Below are 27,813 nucleotides of genomic sequence, written 5' to 3'. Positions count from 1 at the left end.
ATCAGTGCATCCTCAGCTATAATATGCTACTGCCTTATTTTATGTTCACTTATCTGGCTGATGACTTACTGGCAGCTGTTTCTCACATAGTGTCAGCATATGGGCATTTTGACAACTGTTTTTTCAAAGACCTTTTTACTGAAGGGTTGTGGTATGTTCTGGAAGACTGGGGCTGTCAGATGCCTGAATGGAGAAAAATCTGGGTCTTTACCTGCTTCTAGATAGTGACTTATCCAAAGGTTCTAACAGCTTGATGACTATAAGCCTTCTTTCTTTCCAACACCTTTCTCACACTCTTTCCTGGACATATGCCCCTACCCAGCACATCCCAGCACCCATGTCAGGGAGAGGAATTCCACCCTAGCATTTACTGGAACCAGGGCAGCCTTCCAATATGTAATTAATGTTGACCACTCACGAGTTAACTTGTGTTTGCACTTGCATTAGCTATTTTGATTTTTGAAACTCAGGATAATATAGGATTATTGTATTTGTGACTCTTTGCCCTGAGGGTCGAAGTTTGAAAAACAGCAGACTGTTCTATATTCCCATGCAGACTCCTTTTCTTCCCACTCCTCCAGGCGTGAGACCGCAAAATCGAAGGTACAGTAAAACACAATCAGTGTCAAGCCAGACTAAACTTGGACTATCTTCTAACTGCTCGCAGTTTGAACATACATATCAATGATATTGTAAAATCCTTCTTTGTTGTGTTCAATCCAACAAGAACGTGTAACGTGTGTGTTTCAAAAGGAAAGCGCAGTGAAACCAGATATATTTGCAAAACATGTTAACATACCACTACACATAGGTGATTGCTATACAGTATACCACACCAAAAAAAGTTACTAAAATATATAATATGTATAAAATATATATAATATGTAGCAGATATGTACAAAGTTTCATTTAAATTCATTATATATAAATAAAGTATACTGAAGTTTATTTACATTGTTTCACTTTTATACTCACGAAAAAATAGCTGGTGACATGAGATAACTTCTGCATAAAATTGCCGGTCAACAATGTGTTAATTAATACAGAAAACCTAATTCTCCAGGGAACCCACAAACTCCAATGTTGACATAGTCAAACCCTGTCAGTTGCTTTGAACAGGAAAAATAGGTTTGGAAGAGAGAGGATGGTTGATCTAGTAGAAATACTTGTGTTTGCCAGAGGAGACACTTAGAGCGCAGAGGGAGTGGAGACATCTTCTGTACTGTGAGCCTGGATAAATAATAGGAATTTAACTTTACTTTCATCATTTGACAAAGTAACATGGGATATCTTGGGATTTTATTATGAAATGCTGGACTAGATATACTGGATGACCTTGTTCTTGGGGGGTTGTTGTAGGGGTTCTTATTTTGAAAATGGGTAAGGACATGAGAATTTGGTGCTGAAGAAGTAATTACTCTGTTTTGAAAGTTCTGTAGAAGCTCCCCCCCCATGCTTGAATTCTTTTTTTCTTCTTTATTTAGAAAGTTTAATAGGATGACATTGATCAATAAGAGTACATAGGTTTCAGGTAAACATTTCTATAGCATTTGAACTGTTGATTATGTTGTGTACCCATCACCCAAAGTCATCATTTTTTGTCAGTGTATATTTGTCCCTCTTCACACCCTTCCCCCCACCCATCCCCCACATCCTCCTCCCCCTGGTAACCACTTCACTTTTATATCCCACCTATGTGTGTCTCAGTTTTATATCCCACCTATGTGTGAAATTATACAGTTCTTAGCTTTCTCTGATTTACTTATTTCACTGAGTGTGATGTTCTCAAGGTCCATCCATGTTGTCATAAATGTCACTATGTCATCATTTCTTATGGCTGAGTAGTATATTGTATATATGTACTACAGCTTCTTTTTTTTTTAATTATAATTTTATTTTTTTAATGGGGCGACATCAATAAATCAGGTTACATATATTCAAAGATCAACAAGTCCAGGTTATCTTGTCTTTCAATTATGTTGCATACCCATCACCCAAAGTCAGATTGTCCTCTGTCACCTTCTATCTAGTTTTCTTTGTGCCCCTCCCCCTCCCCCTTTCCCTCTCCCTTTCCCCCCTCCCCCTGTAACCACCACACTCTTATCAATGTCTCTTAGTTTCACTTTTATGTCCCACCTACGTATGGAATAATGCAGTTCCTGGTTTTTTCTGAATTCCTTATTTCACTTCGTATAATGTTATCAAGATCCCACCATTTTGCTGTAAATGATCCGATGTCATCATTTCTTATGGCTGAGTAGTATTCCATTGTACTACAGCTTCTTTATCCAGTCCTCTAATCGAGGGACACTGTGGTGGTTTCCATGCCTTGGCCGCTGTGAACAATGTCTACATGCTTGAATTCATGATAGTTTCTCTGTGGTATTCATGAACCAGGTGGGGAATAGAAAGTATATTAAAGTGAACAGGTTTCATAAAGAGCACTGACCACACGGGTGTGTGAAGAGGGCCTGTTCTGAAGTCTGAAGAAGGGTGGTGAGACAGGAGTTTCCAGCTGTGTATGCCCCATGGAGAGTAGAATTTCAGAAACAGAAACTCAGTATAAGCAGGTAAAGGGTGAGGGGAAAGGCAGGGGTTGAAAAGAGTGACAATTTAAGGGAGGAAATATGGGGTGGAAATCCTAGCATCAGCTTAGGTTGATTACACCATTGGGGCTCAGATCACTCTGTAGAGACCAGAAGCCTGTAGGGTGGGCCAGTTGGAGCCAATGCATTTGAGGGACTGAGAAGACCAAGCCAATCAGATCCGTCTGTCTCTAACATCATCTTCCACATTACCACTCTCAGACGATGACCTTGTTTTCTACTTCATTCATGAAATAACAAGAACATTCACCATTCCTACTACATCTACCCTCTATCATCTCTATACAGATGTTCAGTTTTTCCTTCTATCATTGTGTTACCATAGCACAACCTCCACAGTCTGTATAAGTTATTGTCTGTCTCCCCCTCTAGAATCTTGGTTCCAAGAGGATAAAGAGTTTTGTCTTTTTTATACTCTGATGTACACCTAGTACTTGGAACAGTTGTGAGCACATCAAGTGTTCAACAACCACTTGAATGAATACTGGCTATCAGACCAGCAGACAGGAGTTTCCAGAATTTTTCTTCAAAGAAAATTACCTCCTCCCAAGAAAGAAGACTTACCTATCTTAACATGTGGAGATCTCCTTGAGTGCCCTAAGTGGTATTTTTTCAAAGAATTTTGAAATAAACATTCTTTGAAAAAACACCCACAATAAGAAATTACCATTTTGTGGGATTGATCCAGTAAAGGGTGTAATATGGAATATATAATATGCATGTGTGTGGGTGTGTGAAACTAAAGTTTCACAAAATTCCCTTTTTATGTGTGATGTGTTCTAATATAGTATTTTCTGTTCTTTCCTGTTGTTGGGGGTGGGGGGAAGGTTAGCTGCAACTGATTACATTGATTTCACAAACCACTAATGAGGTTGCAACCAGTTTTAAAAATACTGTAGTGTGTCCTAATTACAATTCCCGTCTATATACATAGAGCTTCTAATCTGTGTTCCAATGCTTCACTCTTACATATGAATGGATAGCCAAGGATCTCCAGCCACTTAAGAAATGTCTTAAATGAATTTTTACTTAGCTTTGAAGGGTAGAAAAGCAGAAACATAGACTGAAAAACTCAATACAGACAATTCAAAAAACAAAACACTAGAAATATCCTCAGAGAAATAAGATACTACAGCACCCAAATGTAACAGGATGGAAAAGAAAGTGCTCTAGTAACTTTAAAATATGGTAACAGAAATGCAAAAATTCAAAACAAGAGTTGGAATATGGAAATATTTCAGAAAAAAGAGGGTTGGGGAAAGAAACGATAAATTATTCCAGGACAAAAGCTGTGCAGTAGGTGCCCTGGCCGGTTGGCTCAGTGGTAGAGCGTCGGCCTGGCGTGCAGAAGTCCCGGGTTCAATTCCTGGCCAGGGCACACAGGAGAAGCGTCCATCTGCTTCTCCACCCCTCCCCCTCTCCTTTCTCTCTGTCTCTCTCTTCCCCTCCTGCAGCCGAGGCTCCATTGGAGCAAAGATGGCCCAGGCGCTGGGGATGGCTCCTTGGCCTCTGCCCCAGGCGCTAGAGTGGCTCTGGTCGCAACAGAGCGACGCCCCAGAGGGGCAGAGCATCGCCCCCTGGTGGGTGTGCCGGGTGGATCCCGGTCGGGCGCATGCGGGAGTCTGTCTGTCTCCCCGTTTCTGGCTTCAGAAAAATACAGAAAAAAAAAAAGGCTGTGCAGTAGGTTTAGAGAACAACCAGGCCAGAATGCAGGAGGGTGATGACTGCTGGAGGGTTGTTTCCAATTTAAAAATTAAACTGATAGGTTACCTGGTATATTTGAATGCACTGAGAGGCAAGTTTGGGCTAAATTATGAGTACTAAGTAATTAGGAAAGCATGGAAAAGAGGTAATGGCTAACTTCAATAAAAAAAAGAAATGTATTATTATGTTAGTTGTATCAACTATGAATAATTTGTACAGTCATAATGAGCTGTGATTTATCTAAGTAAAATGATATAGATACATTGAAGATGGAAGATGAAGAAATAATATGTTTATGAGAGGGCATTAGAGTATAAATATATAGGAAGTACATATTTTTTACAGAAAGTAGTAAAATAATAGACTGAATTGAAAAAATCAAGAATAGTACAAGGATATTAGTAAGAAATATGAAGATAAACCCCAGAAGAGATAGATAAAAGAAATAAGAGTCTGGGGAGTAGAAATTGTATAGAGGGTTGGGGCAAGGTCTGCAGTGAAATACCATTTGACTTAATGTTCTGTGTTGGCAAAGATAGTGTAGTATTTCATTTATTTGAAAATCTTAGTGGTTAGAAAAGATGGACTCTTTTTCTTAAGTATTTCCTTAAGACACTGGGAAACCGACAATACTGATTTGGCACTCCTCTACAAGGAACTTAAAAATTCTGGTTTGGTCATAAATTTGTGTTGCTTTGTTATTTTGGGGACTGCAGTAACTTGTCAGCAACAGCGACACCAATATCTCTAGGAATAGAGAGATAACATTCTGACCTCATACACTGTAATTATCTTGGTGGGCACTGGCAAGTGATGGCATGGCACATGTCTGTAGCTTCACAGGCAGCAAAGGGCAGGGAATCTAACTAAAGGGTCTAAACAGAAGGGAGCATCCCAGCAATGCACCTGGTAAAGGAGACGGCTCATCACAGAGGATATTCCCAGATATGCTCAGAAATAACTGGAAGAACTTATGTGTGTTTGTGTGTATGTGGCCTGCCATAACTACTAGAGGCACAATCCAAGGAAAAACATTACTGATGTTGAGCGTGACTCCATCTGTTCTCCTGCACTGGTGTCGCCCAGGAAAGTGCTGGGTAGCTCAGCAATGAAGGGGCAGAGAAATAAGAAAGAGGCACCCAGAGAGCTATTCGATCACTTGAGGGCAAAGGGGGAATCAGAGGCTGCAGACAGAGCTGGCAAAACCTTGGGCCTAGATACATTTGTCCCAGATACATAAATTGTCACTTCTGCTTCCAAACCTTTCTGACTTTCACACTTAAAGTTGGAGAAGGCTCTTTTAACTGCCCTGACTATCCCCCACCAAGGAAGTTTTCAGGCCTCACAAATAAGTGAGAGGACCCAGCTGGGCCTGGACCACTCCTTAATAGGAATGAAGTAGGGAAACCTAGTTACAGGGCAGCAAGGAACAGGGAGAGGAAAGGGGCCTGTCTGTCTGTAAATAACAACTCTCCAATGTGACATGAAGATCGAGGAAGAACCTAGGTCAGATCTCTCTCCTCTCCCATCTGATATGGTGCCTCAGATCCCATCTGTGCTGCTTTGGGCATCTCAGCTTCGCATTCTCATGGTCAGAAAGGAATCAAGCAGGAATTCGGGTACCTGATTCTTTGAGACTGACTAGAGGAGCCTCTCCCATTCCCCTTCTCCAGGTCCCTATAAACATTTATTGGTTTTTACTATATCCCAGTCTCCAGGTACAAAGATAATAGACAAGGCCCCTACCCTCAAAGAGCTCGAAATATTTTGGTGGAGGTTGGGAATATAGAGGCAGATATGAAAACAATTTTACAATAATGGGGTAAATTAGGAAAGAGATCTGCACAAACTCAGAAGGGACTGCACTTAAATCAGGGAAGGTTTTCTTGCTTAAAAGACTCCTGACCTAAGGGAGGAGTTACCTAGATATGAGTAGGTAGTGCAGACAAGAGGAACTGATCCCTCCACTCCTGTTGCATCACCTAAAATTACAGTCATTTTTCGAGAGACATATACTGCTCCCAATCTTGGCTCTAGCTGTGCAAATTCCTGCCGGTCACCCCTCTCCTTACCAGGCTTCTTCATTCAGTGTTCAGACAGGCAACCATCTTAGTCACACTTCACTCATGGCAGCCACATTCTATATTTTAGAACAGTGATGACTAATATGCGCTTTCTAATAGCCACACTTAAGTAAAAAAGTGAAATTATTTTAACTTAATTTATATTTTATTTAACTTAATGTATCCAAAATATTTTACCTTAAATAAGATAAAAACATTGAGATTGTTTTTTTGCACAGTCTTTGAAATTCACATATATTTTACACTGTTAACAGCATATCTCAATTCAAACTAACCCCATTTCAAGTGTTTAATTACCACATGTGGCTAGTAGATAGTATTGGACAGTTAACTTTAAAGTTCTGTCCAGACTGAGTGTAACTGGTATTTCTGCATTAAACAGAGGCGACCTGTCAGACTAAGGCAGTGGTAGTCAACCTGGTCCCTACCGCCCACTAGTGGGCGTTCCAGCTTTCATGGTGGGCGGTAGTGGAGCAACCAAAGTATAAATAAAAAGATAGATTTAACTATAGTAAGTTGTTTTATAAAGATTTATTCTGCCAAACTTAGTGAAAATCTGACATAAAGTACTTGGTAAGTAATTATTATTATATGCTTTAACTTGCTGTAACTCTGCTTTATAAATTTTATAAAGTAAAGTTACTTCCCTACTTTATAAATCACCATTACTGTGGAACCGGTGGGCGGTTAGAAAATTTTACTACTAACAGAAATAAAAAAGTGGGCGGTAGGTATAAAAAGGTTCACTACCCCTGGCCTAAGGTATTACTATATATTTCCTCCAAGCCTCTATAACCCCACCCAGGCCCTGAGAACAATTCTGAAGAAGAGAAAGTCCTATGAGTACTCCCTTTAGGTGCCAGACCTAGACAACCATAAATTGATCCCAAAGTTGCAGATGAGTCAGCTTTTAGCAATCATAGCTCCACATTGCCTCACGGTCCGACACATTTGACCCCACGTGTCTCCAGATTCCCCTTTGGCCAGAAGAACACCCCACTACAGAAACCTGATATTTCACTAATGTGGCAGCATCTTCATAAAGTAGTCATCTAGTTCTGCCCCTCTGGTTCTGGTTAGGACTGGGCACCAATTGCAACTTTGGACTTAAAGGGGCTAAAAATATTTGGTGCAGTATCAGATATGTTCTTGTGTTAGAGTCTAGTATCAACAATCACAGGAAAAAAATATTGTAAAAATGCTCTATTAATTAGAACAGTTTCACAAATAGGAAACCACATTTTAAAATGTTTATGAAAGAAACATGGTGTAAAGCCAGTAGCCACGGCCACCAACATGGTCTCCTGGCCCATGCAGGTTTGCATTTGATTCGGACAGACGGTAATGAAACAACAGAGCCAAGAACTGGTGGGCCATTAACTTTAATCCTAGCTTGTACCCTGTGGGCAAGAAATACACACAATGGGAAAACACTTCTCTTTCCATTCAGGGCTCCCAAAGCCACTGACTTATCCGAGTTTCCTAGAATCAAAGGTTTGTACTTCACCAGCCTATTCACCTCTGTTCCCCATCTCCTTCTCTCTGCACAAACTGGCTTCTCCTTCAGCACTCCGCCATCTTGGCTGCTTCTCCTTGCAATGCTAATTTCAGGAACTGAGTGAGCAAGCTCCTGGTTTGCCCCACTTTATAGTGCAGAAATCAAAACCTTTAAACCGATGTACAAATAAGGAAGCTTCTGATACCAAGTCACTTAGCTGAGGTATAAATGGGATTCCTCATAAGAGTGCACCACCCCACATCATGCAACAGCCAAGGGTGTGGGGAAAAGCTTAGTCTTAAAACTAAGCCTTAGGCTATAACGACCGTGCCTGCTTATAGCCTGTCTCCCACACCCAATGCAAACTATAAGTGAGCAAACATATACATCATATTTGCCAACTTATTTGACCCACACACAGGTATTCCAAGAGAGCAGAATTTGAAATCCATAGATAAAGACTTCAATCTGCTCGTATTGAACCAAGAACCAGAAGCCCAGAAAAGGGAAGTTTTGCCCAAGGTCATTCAGCAAATTAGCAGTGGTTGTGATGAGCCCTGTAGCCTTTAAACTACTGCCTCCACTAACTGAAAAATATTTTAATTGGAGACACTGTGCCAGCCGCAGGGTCCCCCTAAGTTACCTGCGGAGGGTGACCGCCCCCCAACCCGGATTTAGAGACGAGTCGCTGGGAATAGGATCGTAGCCGCCCCTACGATCCTACGATAGGATCCACCCTCCGGAGTCCCGGGCGGAGGAGGCTACTAGGGCGGTTCTTTCGCCAACTCCACACCTTCCGGAGCCGACGTGGCCCTGCCCAGCTCCGCCCGGCCGGCGGCCCAGCTGCAGGCAGCAGGCTGGACCTAGGCAGCCAGCCCCCAGCGGGAGGGAGCGCGGATCCCAGGCCGAGGCCACACCAGCTTAGCCAGTTCACGGAGACTGGCAGGAACCGTGTGTGAAATGGCGTCCGGGGGCGGGTGGGCGGCACGTTAGTCCCCCGAGTCCAGAGAGGACCCCCGACCTTCTGACTCGGGGTGCGGGCTGCCGGTGAGGGATGGCCCGGCCAGTCCCCTCTCTGCCGCCAGGCCTAGCACCGCCGGCCTCAGCAGTCCGTGCGGCTCGGGCTCGCTGCGGTCGCACAGGGCGCCGGCGGCCTCCGTCTCCCATCCCGGCCCGGCAGGGGCGGAGACAGCCCAGGTCTCAACGCTCCGCTGGGCCCAGGCTGCCCCCTAAAGAGGCCGCCCTCGGCTCCCGGCCGGGGGTGCCGGCCCGCGCCCGCACCGCGCGGCGTCGGTCCCCTCACACCGGGAACAGTTTCCGGGTCGCAAGCTTTTTGTGGCTGACCCGGCGCGGCCGGTGACGCCAAAGGCCCAGACGGAAGTGCGGGCGGAGGAGCCGGAGCCGGAGCAGGTCCCGCGGGCTCCGGCTTGTGGGGGCTGCTGGGTCTGGCAGCGATGGCGACTCTGTGGGGAGGCGTCCTTCGTCTTGGCTCCTTGCTCAGCCTGTCGTGTCTGGCGCTGGCGGTGCTGCTGCTGGTGCAGATGTCCGAGGCCGCCAAGGTGAGTCCCGTCCAGCCTGCGCTCCAGATTGGAGCTGCGCCCCTGCCTGCAGCCTGGCGGGGTCTCTCAGCCTGCTCCTCGCCCCCTCCTCGCCTGGCCCTGGCAGTGCCCACCCACCACCCTCCCCACCGCGGGCTAGCACGCTCGCCCTCCTGCCCTGACAGTCCTCCTGTCACCATCCTCACTGCCACCCCCTGCCCTGACACCCCGCCCGGCCCCACCTCCACCCAGCCCTGACAGTGCCCACCGCCTGGACAGCAACCCCTCCACGTCCTTGGCATTTCCCTTCCCAGCCCTGACAGCACCCACCCCAAACTTTATAGCCTTTCCAATTCTGGGAGCCTTCAACTTGAACTTCCCACCTTGAAGCTCTGACAGCCTCCAACACCCTCTACCAGCCTCACAGACCACTACGCCCCCATCCCCCCGCCAAAATGATGGAAAGCCCTCATCTTACAGAAGTTTTCCCTCTTCTGGACTAACTACCTCATCTCAACTCACCCGGAGCAGATTCCCTCACCGTCGTGGAAACGTGCCTCTCCTGGCAGCCTTCCTTCCCGATAGGACTTACAGAGTTCTCAGCAGCCTATTATCTTTACCTAGCTCCCTCCAGGGCCCCTTGACCCCTTTCTTGCCTTCTCTCTAAGTGATAATTTAGTGGGTAACGAAGGATCCAAACTACAAGAGAGACGAGGCTGTGGTGCTCTCCCCTGCTCCATTTCTCCGCCCTTCTAGTCCCTTGATGCTGTTTGCTGCCCTCTTCCTGTTCCTACCTTCCCGACCTGCCCTGGCCCCACACACACTTCCTTGATGAGCTAGCTCATTATTGGGGAAAACAGAAGGAATTCACATTCATGTGGTGGGAAAACAGAATAACATTTGCATTTAATAAAAATAGGAGCTTTAATTTATAATATCTTTAAATTGAGAGTCTGGGAAAGAGAGATTACAGGCAGGCAGAAAAGGGGGGTTTGACTGGGGTTCTTGATCAGCGATTCTTTTTGACATCTTCCCTGTCTCCCACCGGAAACAGGAACAGCAACTAGTCTGACTTTCAAAACTTTGCACCCTCTGCATATCTCTTTCTCATCACTTTAGGTAGTGTATTGTAATCAAGAATTTGCCAGTCTCGCCTGACCTGTGGTGGCGCAGTGGATAAAGCGTCGACCTGGAAATGCTGAGGTCGCCGGTTCGAAACCCTGGGCTTGCCTGGTCAAGGCACATATGGGAGTTGATGCTTCCAGCTTCTCCCCCCCTTCTCTCTCTCTGTCTCTCCCTCTCCTCTCTAAAATGAATAAATAAATAATAAAAAATTTAAAAAAAAAAAAAAGAATTTGCCAGTCTCCTTTACTAGGGTGTGTCCTAATTACAAGCAGGAACCATGTTTTACACTTACCTGAATCCACCGATACAAGGTCTGGCACCAAACAAATGCTCACATAATGGTTGCTGAATGAATGAATGAATTGTCCACAGCTCTGCCAGACATACCTCAGATAAGAGTAGTGGGCCTGGTACTCTGGAACTGATGAGCCACTGCCTTCTCTGAAGACCCCCTTTTGCTGAGGAAGCATCTCCTACTTCCTCTGTTCATACATTCGTCACCTCTTTCTCCACCTCTGGAAATTTTCTTTATCTGTAGTTGTCCTCTCTTGTCTACCAGAGATTAGAGGCAGTTTCCTGCAAAAGGACAGGGCTCAGCTAGACTCATGCTACTTCCTTATGTACTTTCTTTCTAATTGTAGCTAGGGCCTGTCTATTGGACTCTGGCCCAACCCCTTTGTCCATATCAGTCAATGTCTTTCTACCAAAGCATGAAAGAATGGTAAATGGGAGAATTGTGGTGTGTTTTTGAGTAATTTTTAGTTTGTTCTTCCCCATCCTTTTATAATCAACATTCTTATTTGCAGGCACAGCTATCATGTACTTAGCTTTTTACTGGCAGGTAGATGATGATAACATTAGCACAATTTGATTGTTATCTGACCCATCATTGTAATTAATAAGTTATAGATCAGGTACTATATATTATTTCAAAATGAATTTATGTAATATTTAATGATTTGTTAGTATTACCAAGAAGAACTTGTGGCTTTTAAAAACTTTTATCTCTCAAAGTTATTTAAGGTTTTAAGTGAATGGTTTTAGAATATTTGACAGGGGGTGCTGAACAAAATATATATGGTGCAGGTTTTTTAAATATTGATGATGAACTGTCAACAAGCTATATATAAGTTTCCATTTCGGTTACAGAATTCCGGGGATGTCCGGTGTAAATGTATTTGTCCTCCCTACAAACATATTTCTGGGCATATTTATAATAGGAACACATCTCAAAAAGATTGGTAAGTATTCTGGATTACTTAATTACCTATCAGATTTCTTTCTGTGATTGTCACTGTTAGCTCAAAATGGTCATCCAATGTATTGTTTTCTTTTTAAGTATTTCTTTCTAAGCAAAGGTGTCAAATCCATTTCCATTTGAAAAAGTGAAAGTGAGTTCACTTGCCCTGAGTGTAAGCCTAAAGGAATATAGCCAAAACACTTAAGTCCTAGGTAGAGTGGGGTTTTTTTGAAGATGGGGCTGAGTTTGTGCCATCTAAACTACCCTCCTTTGCCCCCTTAAATTTTGACTTTCTGTCTTGCTTTTCAGTGAAAAGTAAACAAGCCTTATTTATCTGGGTTATAATTTTTGCAACTTGTAGGTTTTGATCATATATTGCCAAATATAGGAGACTAGGTTTAAAAGTGTCAGACTAGGTTTAAAAGTTGAAGGAAGGAGTGGGAATAAGTCATGTATATCAGAGTTTACCAGTTGGTCTACCATGAATAGGCTATAGCTGTGATAAGATATTGATCCATACAGCCCTTGGAGTAATCAGGCAGGCCTGTGATGACTGGAATCCTGCTGGGCCACCAGCAGCCCTCTCTGTTTATCTCAGTGGACCTTACAAATGATAGTTTTTTTGACATGTGCCATAAAATGGTTGGGAAGCATTTGTTTGTTGCAGGATGGATGGGCTCCTTTCCATGAAATTGTAATGTTTTACAGTTTGTAACTGTGGTGGAGGAATATCAGGACAGGCATAGAAGGAAAATAGCTCCAAATACTTTGTATTTTCACATGCACTTGATTTCACAGCTAAACAGCCTATAGAAGTTTGAAAGTAAAATTAAATTTATTTGGTTATGTTATTCCAAGCAGACTTTGAAAAAGAAAAGCAGCCTGGCCCTGGCCGGTTGGCTCAGCGGTAAAGCGTCGGCCTGGCGTGCGGGGAACCTGGGTTCGATTCCCGGCCAGGGCACATAGGAGAAGCGCCCATTTGCTTCTCCACCCCCCCCCCTTCCTCTCTGTCTCTCTCTTCCCCTCCCGCAGCCGAGGCTCCAAATTGGAGCAAAGATGGCCCAGGCGCTGGGGATGGCTCCTTGGCCTCTGCCGCAGGCGCTAGAGTGGCTCTGGTCGCGACAGAGCGACGCCCCCTGGTGGGCAGAAGAGCGTTGCCCCTGGTGGGCGTGCCAGGTGGACCCCGGTCAGGCGCATGCGGGAGTCTGTCTGACTGTCTCTCCCCGTTTCCAGCTTCAGAAAAATACAAAAAAAAAAGAAAGAAAGAAAGAAAGAAAAGCAGCCTTTGAGCATATTTAGTTTTTCTGATGTTATTGTGTATTCTTCCCATTTGGGTTCAGTCTGGTATTTGACAAGTATGTCCTTGAGTGAACTTCCATGTTCCACTTAAGTTTCATATTACAAAGTGATTTAGCTATATTCTTAAAGATCTTATATCAGCAAGTTACTTGATATAATACAAGAAAGCTCAAGTAAGTTTTTAAGATATTCCTATACATTTTCAAAATATATTGAGCACTTACAGTTTATTATCAGTAGTGAACTCTGAAGCTTATTATTTGAGTGGCAAGTGAACTCACTAGTCAAGTGGTTAGCATTAATCTTTTCACCGACTTTTTGTTATTCCAGGTTCAGACAGACAGAGCTATATGTCATTTATCCCTGGTTATTAATCAAAAGAGGGAGCTTTGAAAATAAAAAGTTGAAAACAAGGCATGTTTGGGATTTTTTTCCCCTCTCTCCCTGCTTCCTTCTTTCAACTTAGCCATTTACTGAGGCTAGGTTCCCATTTGTCACTGAAAGTTTCTAACTGGCAGAAGGGTGGGCAAGTTATGGCTTTACGAGGCCTTTTTCTCTATCTGGCCCTAGATATATGTTTACCTTCTGCCTCCATTCTGTTCAGTTGTTAGCTTTAATTCTTCATTGACTTATGCTGTGTGGCCAGTGGTGGGATTCAAATAATTTAACAACCAGTTCTCTGTCCTAATGACTGTTTTAAATATAAAAAAAATATACCAAAAGGTAGTTTATTATTTCGTGTATTTAATACTTAAGTAAGAACAATAAAAGAGGTATAAAAAACTAGATTATGTTATAAGAAAAGAGCTTTAAAATATGAATGAAAAATATATTAAATAACACCTGACAAAAACAATAAAACTGTTATTTAAGTTATTTCCATATTGCTTCTTTTTTTTTTTTTTTTTTTCATTTTTCTGAAGCTGGAAATGGGGAGAGACAGACAGACTCCCGCATGCGCCCGACCGGGATCCACCCGGCACGCCCACCATGGGGCGACGCTCTGTCCACCAGGGGGCGATGCTCTGCCCATCCTGGGCATCGTTATGTTGCGACCAGAGCCACTCTAGCGCCTGAGGCAGAGGCCACAGAGCCATCTCCAGCGCCCGGGCCATCTTTGCTCCAATGGAGCCTTGGCTGCAGGAGGGGAAGAGAGAGACAGAGAGGAAAGCGCGGCAGAGGGGTGGAGAAGCAAATGGGCGCTTCTCCTGTGTGCCCTGGCTGGGAATCGAACCCGGGACCTCCGCACGCTAGGCCGACGCTCTACCACTGAGCCAACCGGCCAGGGCTCCATATTGCTTCTTGATTGGCGTCCTTACTTCATACTGAAGTAACAAACGTGAGGGAATTAAAACGTAGTATTTCATCAAAGGTATAATAAGTTTTATGAAATGAATAAATATTACAAGCATAGCTTCAGCAAATTTTTTTCACCTATTGAAGGAATGAACATTATTACTACAGGCACTTAAAATATGCTGTTGCGCAGAGGAACATTAAAAAAGAGTAAGGAATGTGAATTTGTGATTTCTACATTGGGCAGCTGCCCAGGTGTCCACCTTAGAGAGAACTCTGATTACAAGTGCCATTTTAACAACCGATTCACCGAACTCAACAAAAAATTAAGTTCTTCTGAACCCATGTGAACTGGCTGAATCCCACCACTGTGTGTGGCTTAGGAAAAGTTTGAGTTCTTGGGTTTGTGTTCGGGGTATGATTTAAAGCCAAAAATGTCTTTCCTTTGGCACTAGGGGGAGGTGTTGCCTAGTTCCTACAGTGGTGGAGTTCAGTAGCTGGGTTCTGTGTTTGCGAGGACTGGCCAGTCAGAACCAACCTTCCTGCTGCTTCTCCAACCCTGCACAACTTTTGCACAGCACTCAATAGCTCTTCATTATTAAACTGTATTTGTTCTTCAAAGGAAATACTTAATACTCAGCACTTAGATTCTCAATTAATACTTAGGTATTGTTTCTAAGGCTTCTGAAGCTGAAATAGGAAACTAAATGGAAGATAAATCTCATTTTCCTGAAGTTCAGAGAAATTCAGGGCGGTGGCCTAGGAGTCAGGAGTCCTGGATTCTGGTACTTTTAGCTAGTAATTTACTCTGTGACACTGCGCATGTGATGTCTCTGAGAGTGTTGGGCTGGATGAGCCCTATGATTCTGAGATAGATACTCCTGTAATGGGATTTAGCTTTCTCTGCCCATTTTACGCCTGCATCCAGCTGGCTGCATTCCTGGCCTTCTGTATGTTTGGGACAGATATTACACAGTTGTATGGTGTGAGTTGTGGGACCTTACTCTTATTTGAAATTCTACCATTGGAGACTTATTTTTTCATTACATATTACCTTTGTTTAAATTACCTGTTAAGTGTAACTGAACTTCTATCATTTATGTTGTATTGGGTTTTCTTCTTATGCCACAGCACGGAAGGAAAGAAAGAAACAGAAAGGACATTTGATAGGGCAAAGGGAAGAATCTTCCTAGAGCGTTGGGTGTCCCCAAGAAGACTGTGGTTGGAGACAGGGAGCTGTAGTGGAGTTCTGGCAGCTAGAAATACCTGAGGGAGAGGTGACAAAAGGGAAGAAAATTGCTTAGCGGAAGGCAGGAAGACAGAAAACTTTGCCTACTTTTGCTGAAGGTGATCAGAGTAGTAGGCTCCTATTAGCTGGGGAGAGTAGTAACTTAATTATTTTCTAAAATTGACAGATTTTTGGGAAAAGTTTTTTTTAATAGAATTGCTTTTCCATAAGCCATAAATAAGTAGCCTGGAAAATGGGGAATAAGTAAAAAAAAATCTAACAAGAAAGACATTCAGCTTTTTATTTTATATATATTTCTTCCAAGGTATCAGTTTTTATTTAAAAATATTTTTGTTGTTGCCCTGGTTCGGTAGCTCAGTTAGTTGGTCATCTTCCTGATACGTGAATCTCTCTCTCTTTCTTTCTCTCCTTTCCCCTCTTCCTTCCTCTTTCTCTAAAATCAATCAATAAAAAAATGATAACAGCCCTGGCCAGTTGGCTCAGCGGTAGAGCGTCGGCCTAGCGTGCGGAGGACCTGGGTTCGATTCCCGGCCAGGGCACACAGGAGAAGCACCCATTTGCTTCTCCACCCCTCCGCCGCGCTTTCCTCTCTGTCTCTCTCTTCCCCTCCCGCAGCCAAGGCTCCATTGGAGCAAAGATGGCCCGGGCGTTGGGGATGGCTCTGTGGCCTCTGCCTCAGGCGCTAGAGTGGCTCTGGTCGCAATATGGCGACGCCCAGGATGGGCAGAGCATCGCCCCCTGGTGGGCAGAGCGTCGCCCCTGGTGGGCGTACCGGGTGAATCCCTGTCCGGCGCATTAGGGAGTCTGTCTGACTGTCTCTCCCCGTTTCAACCAGGGATTGAAACTGAGACGTCTGCACGTGGGGCTGACACCTATCCACTGAGCCAACCAGCCAGGGCTCTCCATGCTTTTTCAGTAGACTTTTGCTTATTAAGACAAGTGATTGTTTCTTACTGTAGTTTTGAATGTTCAGGCTTTAGAGGTTCAGAATTTAGCAACTATTAAGTGTGGTTAGGCATTCATATACCACACTGTGGCAATTAAGAATAAAGTTAATTCATAAAAGTGATAATCTCATGTTTGAACAATGCCCCAGGTCATTTAAAATTATTTAAAGCAGCCTGACCAGGCAGTGGCGCAGTGGATAGAGCGTCAGACTGGGATGCGGACGACCCAGGTTTGAGACCCCGAGGTCGCCAGCTTGAGCGCGGGCTCATCTGGCTTGAGCAAAAGGCTCACCAGCAAAGTCGCTGGCTTGAGCAAGGGGTTACTCAGTCTGCTGAAGGCCCACAGTCAAGGCACATATGAGAAAGCAATCAATGAACAACTAAGGTGTCGCAACAAGGAACTAATATTAGATTGATGCTTCTCATCTCTCTCCATTCCTGTCTGTCTGTCCCTATCTATCCCTCTCTCTCTGACTCTCTCTCTGTCCCTGTAAAAAAAATATATATATTTAAAGCAGTTTTTACTGGTAGCTGAAAAAGTTTGAATAGGACTTGATCTGCTAAATAAATAGTTTTTGAACCCATTTGGGATTTTTCAGGTACACTTTTAACTTTTTTTAATGTTTATTTCAGCTTTATTTATTCTTTTATTTTTAACTTTTTACAATAGCACCATTGAAAATAGTTACTACATATGTGTCTTTATGGTTTCTTAGACTCTTAAATCTTACCAAATTGCTGATATCAAGAGAGGAAATGGTTTCACTTATCTTATTATTTGTTCCTTGTATTCTTTCCTTGGGTAAGTTCAGTGATTATTCTGGATTTCGAGAAAGTTTTGATTGGTAAAAGTAGAACATCCAGCTAGACATAAGCAGTATGTTATCTTCGTTTTTTTCAGCGATTGCCTTCATATTGTTGAGCTCATGTCTGGGATAGAGCCTGACATAGAAGCCTACTGTCTACGCTGTGAATGCAAATATGAGGAAAGAAGCTCTGTGACGATCAAGGTAAAAAAAAAATCCATCTTTTATGCTTCTGGAATAATTCTTTATGGTGTCAAAACAAGAAAGATAATTTTGGACATATGAATTCTATTTTAGTTACTCAAACTACTGCTCTTTCGTACCACCTCCTTGACCCCCTCCTTCCTCATCTCCAGCCCCCACCCTAAAAGAAACAATGGGTCCACTCTCTGCCTGCCTCATTGAGATGCTTTGTAGATTAATTAAGATAAGTTAGATAGGTATAACATGTGAAATAACACAAAAATACCCTATGTGTAGTTAGCATATCCCAGACAAATGACCCAGCTTCTCTGGGGTTATATATACAAAAGGATAGTGAGAGTGGCGTGGTTAGACCCTCTTCTGCCTGCTCTCTGAGCCCTTAGAAAGAATTATACATAGAGTGACCATGCTAGTCTAGAAACATCACTTCTGGATTTTAAGATTTCCTTTCTTTATTTGCTGTAGGATATGGAATGTAAATCACTCTGATGACTGTTTTTTTAGTGTTTTTAGTGAGAGAGAAGGAGCGAGAGGGAGAGAGAGAGAGGGAGAGGGACAGACCGGGACAGACAGACCGGAAGGGAGAGAGATAAGAAGCATCAACTCATAGTTGCAGCAACTTAGTTGTTTATTGATTGCTTTCTCATAGGTGCCTTGACTGGGGGGTTCCAGCCAAGCCAGAGACCCCTTTCTCAAGCCAGTGACCTTTGGGCTCAAGCTAGTGACCGTGGGGTCATGTTTATGATCCCTTACTCAAGCCGGTGAGCCTGTGCTCAAGCCAGATAAGCCCGTGCTCAAGCGAGTGACCTCAAGGTTTTAACCTGGGTCCTCAGCGTCCCTGGCTGATGCTCCATCCACTGAACCACCACCTGTTCAGGCTCTGATGACTATTTGGATCTCTGATGTGTTCAGTTTATTGTGGTGGCTCATGGTTCTTCTCCCAGATTTTTTTATTATTTATTTTTTTATGGAGCTTCTCATTTTTTCCCAAAAAGAGGTCTCATGGGGAATCTGGAAGTGGTCAGCTGTAAGTTACAAAGAATTCTGTGTGGGAGAGCCCCTTCAGCAGGGTGCTATCCTATAGAGAAATTCTCACTGTACTTTTAAATTTTAAACAAGAATTTTGCTGTATAATTTACATATCCTAAAAGACACTTATTGTAAGTATATAATTCATAAATTTTAGAAAATTTAAAACAACCTTCTAAAATCTAGTTTTATTATTATTTTTTTTAGGTGAAAGGAGGGGAGATAGTGAGGCAGACTCCCACATGCACCCCAACTGGGATGCACAGGCAACCCCATCTGGGGCCGAGCAATTTTTAGCGTCTAAGGCTGATGCGCTCCAATGGAGCTATCCTCAGCACCTTGGCTACGCTCGAACCAATTGAGCCACTGGCTGTAGGAGAGGAAGAGGGAGAGAAGGGCAGTGAGAAGCAGATGGTTGCTTCTTCTGTGTGCCCTGACTGGGAATTGAACCCAGAACATCCATAAGCTGGGCTGTTGCTCTATCTACTGAGCCACTGGCCAGAGCCAACATCTAGATCTGTCATACCAATTTACAGTTAATCCTATCCCTACACTCAGTCCTAGACAATTAATATTCTGCTTTGTGTCTCTGTGGGTTGGGCAGTTTATACAATGGAACCATATAATATGTGGTCTCCTGTGACTGGTTTCTTTCGTTTAGCATAATGTTTTTGAGGTTTATTCATGTTTTAGCATGGATCAGTATTTAATTCCTTTTTATTGCTGAATAGCATTCTGTTATGTGAATATACCATATTTTATTTATCTGTTTATCAGTTGATGGACATTGGGATTATTTACAGATATTTATTATTATGGATAATACTATCATGAATATCTGCATATATGCTTTTGTGTAGATATGTTTTCCTTTCTCTTGAGTAGAGTTCTTAGAGGTAAGTTTATGTTTAACTTTTAAGAGACTGTCAGATTGTTTTCCAAAGTGGTTGTACCATTTTACATTCCCACAAGCAACATGTGAGGGTTCAGTTTCTCCACACACTTGCTAACATTTGTATTATTTCTGTTTAATTATAGTTGTTCTTGGGGGGGTGTCAGGACTCGAATTAAGATCTCAAGAAAATCACTGGCCTAAAACATATTTTTGTATATCTAAATTATCTAAAAGAGTATTGTGTTGGAATTCATCTGTATTACATTTCTGTTAGGGTTCCTTTCTGTTGTCTTGACATAGCACCAGGACACTGTTCAGGTGAGAAAGAACAATGCTGTGCCAGTGGTGGTGACAAAGGACTAGCAATAAGTGAAAATGGAGTTTTGAAAACTCACAAAAAGATCCTGAGGATAAAATGCTTTCTTTCCTTCTCTCTTTAATACCTTGGTGAATAGCTGTTGAGTTTGTTTCTTGTGTTGGAATCTGGTTTGCATAGAAACCCTTTATTCTTAGCAGATAAGTCAGTCATCACTGTGGATTTACCATTACTGTACAACATTCTGATTTCTTGACTTGAACAGAGTTGTGACTTATTTTCAATTTCCTTTAGGTTACCATTATAATTTATCTGTCCATTTTGGGCCTTCTACTTCTGTACATGGTATACCTTACTCTGGTTGAGCCCATTCTGAAGAGACGCCTGTTTGGACACTCACAGTTAATACAGAGTGATGATGACGTTGGGGTAAGTCCTCAGCATGCTTTGTCTATTCTTGATGATAACCTCTGTCATCGTCATGATGTAATGTACACTTTCATGTTCTGGAGCAGATCAACTAGAGAAGCTAAAGACTGTTCTAATTTTAGTATCTCTCTTTCTATCTCTCTTTTTTTTTTTTTTTTTGTATTTTTCTTAAATGAGAAGTGGGGAGGCAGAGAGGCAGACTCTTCTGCATGCACCCGACCGGGATCCACCCGGCATGCCCACTAGAAGGTGTTGCTCTGCCCATCTGGGGCTGTTGCCCCATTGCAATCAGAACCATTTTAGCACCTGAGGCAGAGACCATGGAGCCATCCTTAGCACTCAGGCCAAGTTGCTCCATTGGAGCCTTGGCTGAGGGAGGAGAAGAGAGAGATAGAGAGAAGGGACAGAGGGAAGGGTGGAGAAGCAGATGGTTGCTTCTCCTGTGTGCCCTGACCGGAAATCAAACCCGGGACATCTGTATACTGGGCTGACATTCTAACACTGAGCCAACCTGCCAGGGCTTGGTATATATCTCTTTGTGAGGAAATCACTTTGTAAAACCATAAATATGGTGGTTTAAACTGATGATCCTGGCCAGTGCTCAGTGGATAGAGCATTAGCCTGGTATATGGATATCCAGGTTCAATTTTTGGTCAGGGCACATAGGAGAAGCAACCATTTGCTTCCTCCTCTCCCTCTCCCCTGTGTCTCCCTCTTCTCTGCCCACAGCCAATGTGGCTCAGTCAGTTTGAGTATGGCCCCAGGTACAGAGGATAGTTCAGTTGGTCCAAGCATGTCAGTCTCAGGCACTGAGGATAGTTCAGTTGGTCCGAACATTGGCCCCAGATGGGGTTGCCGGGTGGATCTCAGTCAGGGCACATGCAAACTTCTGCCTCACTATCACCCCTCCTATCACCTAAAAAAAAAATAATAGGCCCTGGCCGGTTGGCTCAGTGGTAGAGCGTCGGCCTGGCATGCAGGAGTCCCGGGTTCGATTCTTGGCCAGGGCACACAGGAGAAGCGCCCATCTGCTTCTCCACCCCTCCCCCTCTCCTTCCTCTCTGTCTCTCTCTTCCCCTCCCACAGCCAGGGCTCCATTGGAGTAAAGTTGGCCCGGGCGCTGGGGGTGGCTCTATGGCCTCTGCCTCAGGCACTAGAATGGCTCTGGTTGCAACAGAACAACGCCCCAGATGGGCAGAGCATCGCCCCTGGTGGGCATGCTGGGTGGATCCCTGTCAGGCCCATGCGGGAGTCTGTCTGACTGCCTCCCCGTTTCCAACTTCAGAAAAATACAAAAAAAATAATAATAATAATAATTAAAAATATAAATAAATAAAGTAAACTGATGATCTTTAGTGAGTGTGTTGTACAGGCCTTGCTCTTCAATACCCAGGGCTCAATTTTCATTGCATTTCCCTGTTTATATTGAGAAAAGCACCTAAGATCGTTTTCTCCCCAAGCTCCTGCCTGAACACCTTTCCTGTCAGTGTCACCAAATGTCATAGAAGGTAAAGAGGCTCTAGTGAAGGGAAGCATGAAGACCATACTGTTCCTTTCTTAATGAAGTGTAGCTTGATAACCTGCTGATGTTTTATATATCCTGTTATCTGCTTTAAAAAAAATCTGTGATCTTTAACTCTAGAGAAAAATAAAACCGTTGCTCTAGATTTTCTTCCTATCTTTAAAACACATTAGCCTGACCAGTGGTGGCGCAGTGGATCAAGCATCGACCTGGAACACTGAGGTTGCAGGTTCGAAACCCTGGGCTTGCCTGGTCAAGGCACATATGGGAGTTGATGCTTCCTGCTCCTCCCCCCTTCTCTCTCTTCTCTAAAATGAATGAATAAATAAAAATAATTTTAAAAGGAGGAAGGAAGGAAAAAATAAAAAACATTAATATTTGTACATGTAGTTGGTATAATAAGTATATAAATTGTTTTGTAGTCTGCTTTGTGTGTTAATATTACTTCATTCAAAAATGTCCAGAAATTGACAAACTTGCAATTCAATTTAGCTTAGAGAAATAGATTGTTTGTTCTGTTATTATCCTGTTTGTGGTTGATTCCAAATTTTCATTGTTATATATATTATATTTTATAAATTACATTTAATTTTGGATTACTTTATTGGACCATGTTCCTTAAAGTGAATGAGATTTAGTAGAGTTTCAAGAACCAATTTCAAAAGATAAAGCCAAGGTGAGCCCTTGCTAACCACAATCAAAAGTCCTTTCACTCGTAAATGGCTTGTGGAGACCTGCAGGTAGAAGATGAGAAAAGGGATCCTAACTGGATGGCTTGAATTATAACTACAAACCTGCAAACAGAGCCTGCTTTTTTTTTTTTTTTTTTGGTATTTTTCCAAAGTTAGAAGCAGGGAGGCAGTCAGACAGACTCCTGCATGTGCCAGACCAGGATCCACCCGGCATGCCCACCAGGGTGCGATGCTCTGCCCATTTGGGGCGTTGCTCCGCTGCTGCTGGAGTGCCTGAGGCGGAAGCCATGGAGCCATCTTCAGCGCCCGGGCCAACTAGCTCCAATGGAGCTTTGGCTGTGGGAGGAGAAGAGAGAGACAGAGAGAAACGAGAGGGGTAGGGGTGGAGAAGCAGATGGGTGCTTCTCCTGTGTGCCCTGACTGGGAATCGAACTCGGGACTTCCACACGCTGGGCCAATGCTCTATCGCTGAGCCAACCAGCCAGGGCCCAGAGCCTGCTTTTTTGATCAATACATTGTGGTCTCATGAATATCAGTTATGAAAACTCAACTTTTGGGCAAGATTTCATTTTTTTTTTGTCAAGTGCTTTAATATCATAGAAACACTTGTTTTTACCTCTTTTTTCCCTGTTTCTTTTTAATTTACCCAGTACATAATGACTAACATTTCATTATGAAGTACTGTGCTGAATACCTGCAATAAAGAGATGAATAAAACAGAAACAGACATGTAAAAGAAATAACTAATAATAGTGTTTGCCCCTTTTCTTTTAATCACATAAGAAATGCCTATCTAGTTTTGAAAAATTTCAGGAGGGAAATGATAGGCTGGGATAAAGGTCAAGACTAGAGATCTGATGTGGTCAGAAACCAGACAGAGTAGGGCCGAGGGGGTAAGAGAGCCAGGATAGGGGATTGTGTACCCGAAGCACTAGAGTCTCAGATATTGCTCCCATGTAAATTCACATATTGACAGGGTTTTCTCTACAGTATTGACCTTTTGGGTTGGATAATTCTTTGTTGTAGGGAACCGTCCTATTCACCGTAAGATACTTAGCAGCATCCCTGGCCTCTACCCCCCAGATGCCAATAGCATCTTTATCCCAATCATGACAATCAAAAATGTCCACAGACATTGCCAAATGTTCCAGGGCAGTAACATCACCCCAAATTGAGAACTACTAACATATGAAAATATTATGGATCAAAGCCATCTAAACTATTTCATTATAAGGCACGTAGATAAAAAGTCTGACTTAAACTACAACCCTTACAGCATTAAATGTTTTGGTTTCTGATTTTAGGAATAAACAATATCAATGTAATACACAAAGAACATAAACAAAATAAATGTGCAAATGTGTAGACAAAGGTATTTATTTGATTGGTGGGGTCATATACTTAGTAACATTTTTGTTCACCAGTGATTGATTCTGTGTGTAAATTGACCATTTGAGAACATTGTGTCTGAGAGGCCTGGCTGACTCTTGGATATCTGTCAAACTGATTGTCAGCAGAGAGAGGTTTCAGACCAGAGCCATGAATTTGAATAAAGAAGTTAAATTTAAATTTCTACAGTTGTTGCTTACCCAAGATGAGAGTTCTTCACTATTTATGTGCTTTTAAAAATGCTTTTGTTAAACTCTCAGTTAAATTGGTTTCATTTTTTAATGTTAGTTCAGTGTGGAACATTTTAAATGAAGTGAGAATTAATACAAATAGTTAAGAAGCCCACTGTAAGCAGTCACAATATTTATGATATTATATATCCATGACACATCATTGCTGTTATCAAAGCATTACATTAAAACATGTTTTGTATTTATTGTAATTTTATCAGGTATAAAAAGAACAAACATATAAAAAAGGTAAATGTCTATTTGCTTTCTCCCAGCATCCATGACCAGAAGCAGTTGGTTCAGTCTTGTTCTGATAGGTGGAGAATAGACAAAAAGGATTACTCATTTGTTTAGTTCTTTAAATTTTGTCCTTAAGATTTTTCTCCTCCTGCCCTGAAGAGTAGGTAGCAGGACTGTGAAACTGAGAAGTGCTCTGCTGATGAAGTCCTTCTTTCCAGTCCTGCTTATGTCAAAACAAACCAGTGGTAATAATATTTTATATACAAGTTCATCACTGTATTCCTATAGTGTCGTTTTAATCTGCCTGAACAAATCAGTATGTTTAGACAACATGACACCAAGTCAAGGTGAGATGAGCTAAGTCTTGGTGCTTGTGCTAATCTGTTAGGTGACCTTGGATTGGTTTATTTCCTCATGGGAAATCGAGTAATCCAACAACATTGGCCTTCCTCTTTTCTCACCTTCTTTCTTATATCTTCAATACATTTTTAACTTTATGAAACTGTTTTTATTATTTTCATTTGAAGATTAAAAATTAAAAAAAATTAATGGGGTTCACCTAAATTTAGTGAAAAGCTGAAGGAATGTTGGTAAAGAAGGCAGGGAAAGGTTTTTTGTAGAAAACGTTTTGATGCAGTTATGTCCATGTATTGGTATAAAAAGAAGACCAGGTTTTATCACACCACATGACTACAATTATATATAGGTATGTGGTTGTGTGTAGCTTTCTCTAGATGTGCTGACTCCTGCCCTGGATCTGTAATAGAGTTTTTGCAAACATGTACAGTAAAACCATGTTATTTCTTTACTAGTGGCAAAGTTTAATTTAAGAGGTACAAATTCTGACTTGGATCTTATTTTGGAACATTTAGAAGCTTTAGATTTGCTAACCAGGGTTTTGGAAAAAGAGATTAAGGAAAAGGCAAACAAAAGCAATAAATTATTTTGAATGCTTTTTGTCATTTAGGCAGCTGTGTTTATATATCATTCATAGATTAGCACAGTGGTTTCCTCTGTAATGACTACAAACATCAGTGGCGTTGGTTTACTTTGACCAGGACAGGTTGGTTTTCTACAGATACTTGGGTAAGCCTTCAATAGCCTCTTTCCTGAGGTAGCAACTAACATGGAAGTTACTGGGTGCCCAGCATTGAAAGATTCAAGTCTTTATTGAATAGAAATTCTGAAGTAATAATTCCTTACTGTCATGGGTAATCGAAGGTAATTTTAGCACTTGAGCTTTGTCTGTTTTCTTTACAGATCAGGGAAGGGGTAAACCAGTCCATTTAGTATATGTGTTGAGGGTGCCGAGAGAGATTAAAACCAACTAAGATTAGAATCCTGTCAGCTCATCTCCCAGGGTGAATGTGTCCCCAACCCACATGGGAGTACATGATTATAAGACAGAGTTTTTCTCTGCTACAGATTAGCTATGTAGTTTTGAATAAAGGAAAAGTCCTGCTTTCTGTGTCTGTAGCATATAGATAAAATGAAAATAGATCATCTTTCCTCTATTTGTTAGGGAAACTTCTCTTTAACATAAATGACCACTTTCTTTATCTTTGGTCCCTGCTTCTTAAGGGAAATGGTGACTCATCGGAACATTACACACATATCTCCTCATCATTTATGCCACTTGAACCCCCTGTTTCTTCATCTGAGCTCATTTTACTTTTGGTAGCTGAAGGCCTAGGAATGCATGTTCCGATGGCCTGTTCTTTGAAAAGTCCAGCTGCTCTGTTCCTGGATAACTGCTCTTTGGTGTGTGTGTTTTACATGGGTTTCACCATCTCTTATGTTTTCCATTCCTGGACTTTCAGGATCACCAGCCTTTTGCGAATGCCCACGATGTGCTGGCCCGCTCCCGTAGTCGAGCCAATGTGCTGAATAAGGTAGAGTATGCCCAGCAGCGTTGGAAGCTTCAAGTTCAAGAGCAGCGAAAGTCCGTCTTTGACCGTCATGTTGTCCTCAGCTAATTGAGAATCAAATTCAAGGTAACTAGAAAGCAACAAGGCAGACAACTGGAAAAAATTGACTGAGTTTTTCTGGATTTTGTTTTAATACCCTGTTGATTTCACCAACTCTTGTTGGAAAATTCAAAACCTGAAACAAAAACGTGCGTGGTATTTTCTTGTTGACATATTAATAGAGACATTTTTAAAGCACACATAAAGTCAGCCAATAAACCCTTTCCTATTTGTGACTTTTACAGATAAAAACAAGTCTGCCTGTAAATTATCTTGAAGTCCTTCACCTGGAACAAGCATTCCCTTTTTCACCACACAGTTTTAACTTGGTTTTCAAGATAATTTTCAGGTGTTTTTTTGGCAGGGAGGGCTGTGATGTGTGCAAATGGCTTAATATAACTTTTCTCAAGTCATTTTACTAAAAAAACTTTTGTAAATAGACTTTACCTTATATTTTCAAGTTTCATTTGTATTTTGCAGTATAGCCAGCCTCATCAAAGCCCTGACTTACCCCTTTGAATTTTGCACTGACTGTATTATCTAGGTACCTGGTCGGTCTGTTGCCGCACTTCATGGTAAATGAGACCTGAAATGCCTGTGGCTCTTCACAAAGTCAGACTTTCTTTAAGTACTCTGTTGTCTGATGCAGTGCATCCTAGAACAAACTAGCCATTTGCTAGTTTGCTCTAATGACTAAACATAGTCTTGGCATGTGTGGTCTTTCTCATTCCCTAAATCTTTAAGGATGAATCTTAAAAGACTTGCATACTTGCAATAAAGAAAATTTCTTTTACACTCAAGCCTTGGTGGATTGATGACATACACATATTTGTCAGCATTTCTGGTTAGGTTGAGAGGCCGCTTGCTGTTTGAGCTCTGGTGTGTGCAGCTTTGAATGAGTACTGGAGGCTGTGTGCCTCCCTCTGAAAAGTATAGCAGTTGTGAAAACTGGCTTTTTTCCCCTATGTCATCTTTGGAATGGAACAATAAAAGTAATTTTTGAAACACCTAGCAGTGTATCTATGTCTCTTAACTTTTCTCTCTTCCCTCTTTGGCTCTATGATGAACTTGGAGATGCATTTTGTATCCTGTTGTGAGACAATTGTATCAGTCCAGTATAATCATAAAACATTGGTACTAAATTGTGTGTGTGTGTGTGTGTGTGTGTGTGTGTGCAGAGCAAGAAAAAGAGACAATGCATGGGTATTAAGACAGGACTCTGAAAGTATACATATATCATTTTGATATATTGGGTAAAATGCATAAATGAGGGCATGTTCTAAGAAATTTTTGGAAAAAATTTTATTACATTAAATCTATAAGTTTTTAGGAGCTATTAATGAATTTATTGGTTAGTAAAAACAATTTTTTAGACCTACAAATCTAACCTAAAGTTACTGATTTTGTTAGTATTAAAAGATATAAGTTCAGCTGCAACCAAGTTAAATTTATGCCAGAGATTCAAGACTAGTCGAGTATTTAAAGACCAATTAATAAAATCTATCATA

General features: G+C 42.1%; 1 protein-coding gene across 1 annotated transcript; it reads left to right on the top strand.

Annotated features, from left to right (window-relative positions):
- The first annotated feature begins 8,729 nt into the window (after positions 1 to 8,729).
- TMEM9B (TMEM9 domain family member B) lies at positions 8,730 to 27,316 on the top strand. The gene is made up of 5 exons (XM_066250910.1): positions 8,730 to 9,451; positions 11,705 to 11,796; positions 17,488 to 17,596; positions 20,131 to 20,265; positions 26,159 to 27,316. The coding sequence occupies exons 1-5, from the start codon at positions 9,347 to 9,349 to the stop codon at positions 26,312 to 26,314; spliced, it is 597 nt and encodes a 198-aa protein (XP_066107007.1). The 5' UTR covers positions 8,730 to 9,346; the 3' UTR covers positions 26,315 to 27,316.
- The last annotated feature ends 497 nt before the right edge of the window (positions 27,317 to 27,813 follow it).

Source organism: Saccopteryx bilineata, chromosome 1 (assembly GCF_036850765.1).
Source record: "Saccopteryx bilineata isolate mSacBil1 chromosome 1, mSacBil1_pri_phased_curated, whole genome shotgun sequence".
In the NCBI taxonomy this organism is placed as follows: Eukaryota; Metazoa; Chordata; class Mammalia; order Chiroptera; family Emballonuridae; genus Saccopteryx; species Saccopteryx bilineata.
The sequence above is the reverse complement of the archived record's forward strand: the minus strand, read 5'-3'. Positions and strand labels throughout refer to the sequence as shown.